Genomic DNA, 11653 nt, shown 5'->3' on the forward strand with positions numbered 1-11653 from the left:
ATGGAGTCCGGGGGATGGCGGGAAATGGAGTCCGGGGATGGCGGGAAATGGAGTCCCGGAGAATGGCGGGAAATGGAGTCCAAGGATGGCGGGAACTGGAGTCCCGGAAATGGCGGGAAATGGAGTCCCGGGGGATGGCGGGAAATGGAGTCCCGGGGGATGGCGAGAAATGGAGTCCCGGAAATGGCGGGAAATGGAGTCCGGGGGGTGGCGGGAAATGGAGTCCCGGAAATGGCGGGAAATGGAGTCCGGGGATGGCGGGAAATGGAGTCCGGGGATGGCGGGAAATGGGGTCCGGGGATGGCGGGAAATGGAGTCCGGGGTATGGCGGGAAATAGAGTCCGGGGTATGGCGGGAAATGGAGTCCGGGGGAAATGGAGTCCCGGGGGATGGCGGGAAATGGAGTCCCGGAAATGGCGGGAAATGGAGTCCCGGGGGATGGCGGGAAATGGAGTCCCGAGGATGGCGGGAAATGGAGTCCCGGGGATGGCGGGAAATGGAGTCCGAGGATGGCGGGAAATCGAGTCCCGGGGGATGGCGGGAAATCGAGTCCCGGGGGATGGCGGGAAATGGAGTCCGGGGGATGGCGGGAAATGGAGTCCGGGGAAAATGGAGTCCCGGGGGATGGCGGGAAATGGAGTCCCGAGGATGGCGGGAAATGGAGTCCCGGGGGATGGCGGGAAATGGAGTCCCGAGGATGGCGGGAAATGGAGTCCCGGGGAATGGCGGGAAATGGAGTCCCGTGGGCGTGGCTCCGGCGCGCGCAGCCAGGGGCGTCACGGTCCGTGCGTGCACGTGCCCACGGTCTGTCCGTCCGTCCGTCCGTCCCCACGGGTGGGACCTCACCCGGAGCCCCGAGGGGCTCTCCCGGCGCCCCCCCCGCAGCCCCCAGCGCTGGGGACCCTCGGACCGCCCCCCCTCAGCCCCCCCGCAGCCCCTCCCCCAGTCCCCAGGGCGCTGGGGACCCCCGCGCCCCCCCGCAGCCCCCCCGCGCCCCGTCGCTCGGAGCCGGCGGATGCAGCTGGCGGGCGCAGGGCGAGTTTATTGCGGGGGGGGGGGAGACCCCGGGGTGGGCTGGGGGCGCCTCGGTCCCCGGCTGCACCCTCCGGGGAGCCCCGGCCCAGAGCCCCCGGCCCAGGGGGACCCCAGCACCCGGGACCTGGGGGCACTGGGAGCACTGGGGCTGTGGGAGGGGCACTGGGGGTCCTGGGGCTGGGGGCACTGTGGGTGCTGGGGCTGTATGGGGGGGCACTGGGAGCACTGGGGCTGTATGGGGAGCACTGGGGCTGGGGGGGCCACTGTGGGTGCTGGGGCTGTATGGGGGGGCACTGGGGGTCCGGGGGCTGTGGGAGGGGCACTGGAGGTCCCAGGACTGTATGGGGGGCACTGGGAGCACTGGGGCTGGGGGGGGGACACTGGGTGTCCCGGGGCTGTTTGGGGGGCTGGGTGCAGGGCCCGGGGGGGCTCTCAGGGGGGCCCGATGCTGCTGACAGTGGTGTAGCTGAACTTGGAGAGGGAGGCGCTGGCGGTGGGCGCTGGGGGCACTGGGGGTCCCGGGGCTGGGGGGAGGCACTGGGGTCCCAGGGGTCCTGGGGCTGTGCGGGGGGGGCACTGGAGGTCCCGGGGCTGGGGGGAGGCTGGGTGCAGGGCCTGGGGGGGCTCTCAGGGGGGCCCGATGCTGCTGATGGTGGTATAGCTGAGCTTGGAGAGGGAGGCGCTGGCAGTGGGCACTGGGGGTCCCGGGGCTGTTTGGGGGTCTGGGTGCAGGGCCCGGGGGGCAGCAGGGGGGTGGTCTCAGGGGGGCCCGATGCTGCTGACGGTGGTGTAGCTGAGCTTGGAGAGGGAGGCGCTGGCAGTGGGCACTGGGGGTCCTGGGGGTCCTGGGGGTCCCAGGGCTGTGCGGGGGGGGCACTGGGGGTCCCGGGGCTTTTTGGGGGTCTGGGTGCAGGGCCCGGGGGTCTCTCAGGGGGGCCCGATGCTGCTGACGGTGGTGTAGCTGAACTTGGAGAGGGAGGCGCTGGCGGTGGGTGTTGGGGGCACTGGGGGTCCTGGGGGTCCCGGGGCTGTGTGGGGGGCACTGGGGGTCCCTGGGCTGTTTGGGGGGCTGGGTGCAGGGCCCGGGGGGCAGCAGGGGGGTGGTCTCAGGGGGGCCCGATGCTGCTGACGGTGGTGTAGCTGAACTTGGAGAAGGAGGCGCTGGCAGTGGGCACTGGGGGTCCCGGGGGTCCCGGGGGTCCCGGGGCTGTGGGGGGGACCACTGGGGGTCCCGGGGCTGTTTGGGGGGCTGGGTGCAGGGTCTCAGGGGCAGCAGGGGGGTGGTCTCAGGGGGGCCCGATGCTGCTGACGGTGGTGTAGCTGAACTTGGAGAGGGAGGCGCTGGCGGTGGGCACTGGGGGCACTGGGGGTCCTGGGGGTCCTGGGGGTCCCAGGGCTGGGGGGAGGCTGGGTGCAGGGCCCGGGGGGCAGCAGGGGGGTGGTCTCAGGGGGGCCCGATGCTGCTGACGGTGGTGTAGCTGAACTTGGAGAGGGAGGCGCTGGCGGTGGGCGCCTCCTCGTCCAGCGGGCGCCTGGGGCGGGCGCGGCGGCGGCAGCGGGCGCAGGTGGCCAGGAAGGCGGCGCGGAACCGGCGGTTCATGAAGCAGTAGATGAGCGGGTTGGCGCAGGCCGAGGTGTAGGACAGGAGGTGGATGAAGGAGATGGGGGTCCCCGAGAGCGCCTTCTGCGCCGCGCGGGGGGCGAAGGCGCGCCAGGTGTTGGCGGCGAAGAGGGGCAGCCAGCAGAGGAAGAAGAGGGCCACGATCACCACCAGCATCCGGATCACCCGCCGCTTGGCCACCAGCTTGGCCTCCGAGCTGTTGACGCGCCCGCGGTCCTGCTGAGCGCCCAGCGCCCGCAGCTCCAGCGCCGCGCCCGGCCGTGCCAGCTGCAGGTAGCACCCGTCCCCCTCGTCGCAGGCCGGCGCCGGGGACCCGCTGGGGGGGCGCTGGGCTGTGGGGTGGGGGGATATGGTTATTGGGGGGAGGGGGTGTAGGGGTCTTGAGCCACTCGCTGCCTGGGGACATGGGCAGGGCTGGGGGTCCCATGCTGCCCGAGGGCACCGGAGCATCCTCAGCTGGGATGCTGGGGGGTGCAGGACCGACCCCCCTTGGCTGTGAGGGCGCAGGGCGGGGGGCTCAGCCCTCACCCCAAGCAGCACCCCCAGCCTTTCATGGTAACAGAGTGGGGGGCTCAGCCCTCACAGCACCCCCAGCCCTGTGTGGGCATAGGGTGGGGGTCTCACCCCTCCCAGCACCCACAGCCCTGCACCCCCATAGGGTGGGGGGCTCAGCCCTCACCCCAAGCAGCACCCCCAGCCCTCAGCCCTCCCAGCACACCCAGCCCTGCACCCCATAGGGTGGGGGGCTCAGCCCTCACCCCTCGCAGCCCCCCCCAGCCCTGCGTGGGCACAGGGTGAGGGTCTCACCCCAAGCAGCACCCCCAGCCCTGTGTGGGCACAGGGTGGGGGGTCTCACCCCAAGCAGCACCCCCAGCCCTGCGTGGGCACAGGGCGGGGGTCTCACCCCAAGCAGCACCCGCAGCCCCTCACCCGAAGCAGCCCCCCCAGCCCTGCATGGGCACAGGGTGGGGGTCTCACCCCAAGCAGCACCCCCAGCCCCTCACCCCAAGCAGCACCCCCAGCCCCTCATCCCTCGCAGCCCCCCCAGCCCTGTGTGGCACAGGGTGGGGGTCTCACCCCAAGCAGCACCCCCAGCCCCTCATCCCTCGCAGCCCCCCCAGCCCTGTGTGGCACAGGGCGGGGGTCTCCCCGCTGGCAGCCCCCAGCCCCCCTCACCTGCCGCCTCCCCCTTGATGTGCAGCTCGAAGCGGATGCCCCGGTAGAGCTCGCGGGAGATGAGCCCGTAGGCCACCGACATCACCACCCCCGGGATGAAGAAGAGGATGAGGAGCAGCAGGACGTACCTGGGCGGGAGCAGCGCCCGTCGCTCGGCAGCCCCGCGATGCCAGCCCGGTGCCAGCACGACGGTGGGGATGGTGGTGGGGCTGGTGGGGAGGGTGGGGACGGGGGGAACGGTGGTGGGGACAGTGTTGGGGACAGTGGGGACGGCTTGGGGGCCGGTGTTGAGGGTGGGGGGCCGGTGGGGCCTCTGTTGGGGTCAGTGGGGGCTGTGAGGATGGTGGGGCCAGTGTTGGGGCTGGTGTTGGGGACAGTGTTGGGGATGCTGTTGGGGAGGGGGGAATGGGGGGGACAGTGTTGGGGAAGGTGTTGGGGACAGTGGGGGCTGTAGGGACAGTGTTGGGGACAGTGTTGAGACAGTGGTGGGGATCATGGGGATGGTAGTGGGGATGGTGGGGAACAATGGGAACGGTGTTGGGGCCAGTGTTGGAGTTGGTGAGGCCAGTGGGGCCGGTGGGGATGGTGTTGGGGCCGGTGGGGGCTGTGGGGACAGTGTTGGGGACAGTGGGGATGGTGGGAACGGTGTTGTGGAAGGTGTTGGGGCCAGTGGGGGCTGTGGGGACAGTGTTGGGGCCGGTGGGGATGGTGGGGACCATGTTGGGGATGGCGCTGGGGCCGGTGGGGGGGTGTTTGGGCTGGTGGGGGGGTTGTTGGGGCCGGTGGGGGCTGTGGGGCTGGTGTTGGGGCTGGTGGGGGGGTTGTTGGGGCTGGGGGGGCCGGTGGCTCCCCGCCCCGTGCCCGGCGCCCGCTCACCATCCCTGGCGCACGTGGTCGCTGGGCCAGTCGTGGGTGCAGCGGGTGGCGGCGCCGCGGGCGGCGCGGGCGCGCGTGGTGCTGACCAGGGCGTAGGGCAGCATGAGCAGCGCCGACAGCAGCCAGGTGCCCGCGATGACGCGCGCCGCGTGCGAGCGCGTCTGCCAGGCGCGCGCCTGCAGCGGGTGGCAGATGGCACTGTGCCGCTCGATGGCGATGGCCACCAGGCTGAAGGTCGACACCGAGACCGAGACGCCTGCGGGCAGCGGGGGCGGCGCTCATGGCACACGTGGCACCCGTGGCACCCATGTTACCCATGCCACAGTGCCCATGGCACGGCACAGTGCCCATGGCACCCATGCCACTCATGCCACAGTGCCCATGGCACACGTGGCACCCATGGCATGGCACAGTGTCCATGGCACAGTGCCCATGGCACCCGTGGCACCCATGTTACCCATGCCACAGTGCCCATGGCACGGCACAGTGCCCATGGCACCCATGCCACTCATGCCACAGTGCCCATGGCACACGTGGCACCCATGGCATGGTGCCCATGGCATGGCACAGTGTCCATGGCACAGTGCCCATGGCACCCATGTTACCCATGCCACAGTGTCCATGGCATGGCACAGTGCCCGTGGCACCTATGGCACCCATGGCACAGTGCCCATGGCACACATGGCATGGTGCCCATGGCATGGGACAGCACCCATTCCACAGTGTCCATGGCACAGTGTCCATGGCACGCATGGCACCCATGGCATGCCACAGTGCCCATGGCACAATGCCTATGGCGCACGTGGCACCCATGGCACACATGGCACAGCACCCATGGCACGGGACAGCACCCATGGCACAGTGCCCATGGCACACGTGGTGCCCATGGCACAGTGCCCATGGCACAGCACAGTGCCCATGGCACGGCGCCCATGACATGGCACAGTGCCCATGGCACAGTGCCCAGGGCAGAGTGTCCATGGCATGGTGCCCATGGTGTGGCACTGCGCCCATGGCACAGCACTCGTGGCACAGTGCCTGTGGCACCCATGGCACAGCACCCAGGGCATGGCACAGTGCCCACAGTGTCCATGGCACCCATGGCAACGGCGCCCATGGCACGTTATCCATGGCACAGCACCCATGGCGTGGTACGGACCCCCCAGTCCCCCATAGCCCCCCCCTCAGACCCCATGACCCGTCACAGGCCCCCCTGTCCTCCCATGGGCCCCCTCAGCCCCCCATAGCCCCCCCCAAGCCCCCCCAGCCCCCCCATGACCCATCACGGCCCTCCCCCTGTCCTCCCACGGCCCCCCCCAGCCCCCCCCAGTCCCCCCAACCCCTTCCCAGCCCCTCACAACAGGCCCTGCCCTGTCCTCCCATGGCCCCCCCAGCCCTCCCCAGCGCCCCCGCCCCCCAGGCCCCCCAGGCCCCCCTGCCCCCCATGGCCCCCAGGCCCCCCATGGCCCCCCCCAGCCCTCCCCAGCGCCCCCGCCCCCCTGCCCCCCATGGCCCCCCAGGCCCCCCATGGCCTCCCTGCCCCCTATGGCCCCCAGGCCCCCCATGGCCTCCCTGCCCCCTATGGCCCCCAGGCCCCCCATGGCCCCCCCCAGCCCTCCCCAGCCCCCCCGCCCCCATGGCCCCCCTGCCCCCCATGGCCCCCCAGGCCCCCCAGGCCCCCCTGCCCCCCATGGCCCCCAGGCCCCCCATGGCCCCCCCCAGCCCTCCCCAGCGCCCCCGCCCCCCAGGCCCCCCATGGCCCCCCTGCCCCCCATGGCCCCCATGGCCCCCAGGCCCCCCATGGCCCCCCCCAGCCCCCCCGCCCACATGGCACCCCTGCCCCCTATGGCCCCCAGGCCCCCCATGGCCCCCCCCAGCCCCCCCGCCCCCATGGCCCCCCTGCCCCCCATGGCCCCCCCCAGCCCCCCCGCCCCCATGGCCCCCCTGCCCCCTATGGCCCCCAGGCCCCCCATGGCCCCAGGCCCCCCAGGCCCCCCATGGCCCCCAGGTCCCCCAGCCCCCAGGCCCCCCATGGCCCCCAGCCCCCCATGGCCCCCCAGCCCCCCATGGCCCCCAGGCCCCCGTACCCATGAGGTAGGCCATGAGCTTGCAGACGGCCTCCCCGAAGACGAAGGCGCCCATGAGGCTGGGCAGCAGCGTGAAGGGCATGCAGCACAGCGCCAGCAGCAGGTCGCTCAGCGCCAGGGACAGCAGGAAGGAGTTGGTGACGGTGCGCAGCCGGCGGTTCAGCGCCAGCACCGCCACCACCAGCCCGTTCCCGCACACGCTCAGCGCGAAGATCAGCGCGTACAGCAGCACCCGCAGCGCCAGGTCCAGCTCTGGGGGGACCGTGCCGGGGGTGTCACCGGGGCGCACAGGGATGGGGAGGGGACCCCGGCCCAGCACCCCACGGGTGTCACCGGGGCATCCCAGGGATGGGGGAGGGACCCCAGCCCAGCACCCCATGGGTGTCACCGGGGTGCACAGGGATGGGGGAGGGACCCCAGCCCAGCACCCCATGGGTGTCACCAGGGCATCCCAGGGATGGGGGAGGGACCCCGGCCCAGCACCCCACGGGTGTCACCAGGGCGCCCCGGGGATGGGGGAGGGGACCCCAGCCCAGCACCCCACGGGTGTCACCGGGGTGCACAGGGATGGGGAGGGGATCCCGGCCCAGCACCCCATGGATGTCACTGGGGTGCACAGGGATGGGGAGGGGACCCCGGCCCAGCACCCCATGAGTGTCACCAGGGCGCACAGGGATGGGGGGGGACCCCGGCCCAGCACCCCATGGGTGTCACCGGGGCACCCCGGGGATGGGGGAGGGGACCCCGGCCCAGCACCCCATGGGTGTCACCGGGGTGCACAGGGATGGGGAGGGGACCCCGGCCCAGCACCTCATGGGTGTCACCGGGGTGCACAGGGATGGGGAGGGGACCCCGGCCCAGCACCCCATGGGTGTCACCGGGGTGCACAGGGATGGGGAGGGGACCCCGGCCCAGCACCCCGTGGGTGTCACCGGGGCGCACAGGGATGGGGAGGGGACCCCGGCCCAGCACCCCATGGGTGTCACCAGGGCATCCCAGGGATGGGGGAGGGGACCCCGTCCCAGCACCCCACGGGTGTCACCGGGGTGCACAGGGATGGGGGAGGGGACCCCGTCCCAGCACCCCATGGGTGTCACCAACGCACCCCGGGGATGGACAAGGGGACCTCATCCCAGCACCCCACGGGGACATGGTGCCATGTGGGTGTCACACGTGGCACCCCAGGGATGGGTGAGGGGACCTCGTCCCAGCACCCCTCAGGGACACGGTGCCGTGCAGGTGTCACCGGGGCATCCCAGGGATGGGGGAGGGGACTCCATCCCAGCACCCCATGGGGACACAGTGCCACATGTGGCATCCCGGGGATGGACAAGGAGACCCCGTCCCAGCACCCCAGGAAGGGTGAGGGGGTCCCATCCCCGCACCCCGTGGGCATCCCGCGGCGGGTGGGCTCCACGCCCGGGCGCACCCCGGTTGCCGGGGCTCAGGCCGTGCCCGGTGCGCTGGGCCGGGCACCGGGGTCCCTCGGCACGGCCGGGGGGTCCCGGCTGCTCCCCGGTTTGGCTCCGCGGGTGCAGCCACCCGGCTGGGCTCCGGTGTCGGGCACCCTGAGCCGGGCGGGTGCCGGTGCCGGAGCCGCGGTGCCCACCGAGCCCCAGGGCTTGGCCTCAGCCCCCGGTACCCGGTGCCTGGTACCCGGTACCCAGGACCCGGTACCCAGTGCCCGGTACCCGGTACCCGGTACCCAGAGCCCGGTACCCGGTACCCGGTACCCAGTGCCTGGTGCCCGGTACCCGGTGCCCAGGACCCGGTACCCAGTGCCCGGTACCCGGTACCCGGTACCCGGTACCCAGAGCCCGGTACCCGGTACCCAGTGCCCAGTGCCCGGTACCCGGTACCCGGTACCCAGTGCCCGGTACCCGGTACCCAGTGCCCAGTGCCCGGTACCCGGCGCCCGGTCCGGGTGCCCCGAGTCCCGGGGGTGCTGGCGCCGCACGCGGCTGCCGCAGAGCCCCGGCGCGACCTGGGGGCTGGGGCTGGGCTGGGGGGTCCCGGTCCCGGTGCCGCACCCCGGGGGGGTCCCGCCGGGGGATCCCCTCCGCCTGGGCGCCGGCGGAGCCCGGTCGGACCCCGGCGCATCCGCAGCGGCACCGGGAGCGGCGCCGGGAACCGGGAGCGCCGGGCGGTGCCCGAGCCGCCGACCCCCACCCCGGGGGGCGACCGCCCGGGGTCCGGGACCGGCGCTGGCGGGGCGGGGGGGGGCGCGGCGGGGGCGCGGAGCCCCGGGAGCCGCGGGCGGGGGCAGCCGGGCGAGGGGGGGGACGCAGCCCCGGCTCGGACGGGGCGGGCAGGGCAGGCGGAGGGGGGTTGGGGGGGGGGTTGGGGGTTGGGGGGGGGGGTCTCACCTTTGGGTGCGGGCGGCCCGCGGAGGCCCCGGCGCAGGAGGTCGCAGGCGGAGCCGTTGCCGGTGCCGGTGCCGGTGCCGGAGCCGGAGCCGGAGGAGCCGTTCCCGGGCCGGCAGAGCAGCTCCCGCAGCGACTCGTTGAGGCTCCGGGGGTCCATGGCGGGGCCGGCGCCGCGCTCAGAGCCGCCCCCAGCCCGTCGCGCCCGGTGCCGGCGCCGGGGGCAGCGGCGGAGGCTCCGCGCGGCTCCGGGGCCGCCGGCGGAGTGAGCGGGGGCGGCGCCCGGCGGGGGCGGGGGGCGGGCCGGGGGCGGGGGGAGCCAGGGGAGGGGGTGAGGGGGGACACGCGGGGGGGGTGCGGGGCGCTGGGGACACCGGCAGCGGGAGAGGAGACCCCGGGGCGGGCACCGGAGGGCGGGGGGGGGCCGAGCGGCTCCCACTCCCATCCCATCCCCCTCCCATCCCATCCCATCCCCATCCCTCCCCATCCCATCCCACCTCCATCCCATCCCATCCCATCCCATCCCATCCCATCCCATCCCATCCCATCCCCCTCCCATCCCCATCCCATCCCATCCCATCCCATCCCCATCCCATTCCCATCCCATCCCCATCCCACCCCCACCCCTATCCCATCCCATCTCCATCCCGTTCCCATCCCTGCCCAATCCCAGTCCCATCCCAGTCCTATCCCTGTCCTATCCCAGTCCCATCCCTGCTCAACCCCAGTCCATCCCAGTTCAATCCCAGTCCCATCCTGTTCCCTTCCTGGTTCCATCCCTGCCCAATCCCAGTCCCATCCCCGTCCCATCCCAGTCCCATCCCTGCCCAATCCCGGTCCCATCCTGGTCCCTTCCCTGTCCCATCCCTGCCCAATCCCAGTCCCATCCCCGTCCCATCCCTGTCCCATCCCAGTCCCATCTCAGTCCCACCCCGGTCCCATCCCTGCCTCGTCCCGGTCCCATCCCAGTCCCATCTCAGTCCCATCCCGGTCCCATCTCAGTCCCAATCCTGGTCCCTTCCCAATCCCATCCCAGTCCATCCCAGTCCCGTCCCGTCGAGGGTGCAGCGCGGTGCCGGTTGATGAACAACTCGTGGTTGCTTAGCAACAGCTGTCATGTTACCGCGCAGCGGTTGTCGCTGCTGTCCCGGGTACCGCTCAGCGCCGGGGGACTGTCCCCCCCGCCGGGCCCGGGGGCCTGGGGGGTCCCTGCGCCCTCGGGGGACCCTGAGCTCTGGGGGGACCCTGTGCCCCGGGGGGACCCTGCACCCCACTGGGACCCTGAGATCTGGGGGGACCCTGAGCCCTGGGGGGACCCTGCACCCCAGTGGGACCCTGAGCTGTGGGGGGACCCTGAGCCCTGGGGGGACCCTGAGCTCTGGGGGGACCCTGTGCCCCGAGGGGACCCTGTACCCCACTGAGACCCTGAGCTCTGGGGGGACCCTGAGCCCTGGGGGGACCCTGAGCCCTGGGGGGACCCTGGGCTGCAGGGGGACCCTGTGCCCTGGGGGCACCCTGCACCCCACTGGGACCCTGTGCCCCAGGAGGTCCCTGAGCTCTGGGGGGCCCCTGAGCTCTGGTGCGACCCTGCCCCCCAGCAGCACCCTGTGCCCCAGCAGGACGCTGCGGTGTGGCTGGACCTGGACCCCCAGCAGGACCTGGACTCTCAGTTGGACCTGGACCCCTGGCAGGACCTGGACCCCCAGTTAGGCCCAGACCCCTGGCAGGACCTGGACCCCTGGTGGGACCTGGACCCCCAACAGGACCCCTGGCAGGACCTGGACCCCCCGCAGGAACCCCAGCAGGACCTGGACCCCTGGCAGGGCCTGGACCCCCAGTTGGACCTGGACCCCCAGTTGGACCCGGACCCCCAGCAGGACCTGGACCCCCAGTTGGACCCAGACCCCTGGAGGGACCTGGACCCCCAGTTGGACCTGGGCCCCTGGCAGGACCTGGACCCCCAACAGGACCCCCGGCAGGACCTGGGCCCCTGGCAGGACCTGGACCCCCAGCAGGACCCCCGGCAGGACCTGGGCCCCTGGCAGGACCTGGACCCCCAGCAGGACCCCCGGCAGGACCTGGACCCCTGGCAGGACCTGGACCCCCAACAGGACCCCCGGCAGGACCTGGACCCCCAGTTGGACCTGGGCCCCTGGCAGGACCTGGACCCCCAGCAGGAACCCCAGCAGGACCTGGGCCCCTGGCAGGACCTGGACCCCCAACAGGACCCCCGGCAGGACCTGGACCCCCAGTTGGACCTGGACCCCTGGCAGGACCTGGACCCCCAGCAGGACCCCTGGCAGGATCTGGACCCCCAGTTGGGCCCAGACCCCTGGAGGGACCTGGACCCCCAGTTGGACCCCCAGTTGGACCTGGACCCCTGGCAGGACCTGGGCCCCTGGCGGGAGCCCGGGCAGGGCCCAGCCCCCCGCCGCCCCGCGGGGGCCGCAGCCGGCGCTCCAGGCGCTCCACCCGCAGCGCCATCTTGAAGGCCG

General features: G+C 73.1%; 1 protein-coding gene across 1 annotated transcript; it reads right to left on the reverse strand.

Annotated features, from left to right (window-relative positions):
• Positions 1 to 2479: 2479 nt before the first annotated feature.
• CCKBR (cholecystokinin B receptor) lies at positions 2480 to 9318 on the reverse strand (the record flags this gene model as incomplete). The annotated part of the gene is made up of 5 exons (XM_084269111.1): positions 2480 to 2988; positions 3833 to 3960; positions 4709 to 4964; positions 6796 to 7047; positions 9162 to 9318. 5 exons carry the CDS (start codon positions 9316 to 9318, stop codon positions 2480 to 2482), a joined length of 1302 nt encoding a protein of 433 aa, XP_084125237.1.
• Between the last annotated feature and the right edge of the window lie 2335 nt (positions 9319 to 11653).

Source organism: Gallinula chloropus (genome assembly GCF_964237585.1).
Source record: "Gallinula chloropus genome assembly, chromosome: 1".
Classification (NCBI taxonomy): domain Eukaryota; kingdom Metazoa; phylum Chordata; class Aves; order Gruiformes; family Rallidae; genus Gallinula; species Gallinula chloropus.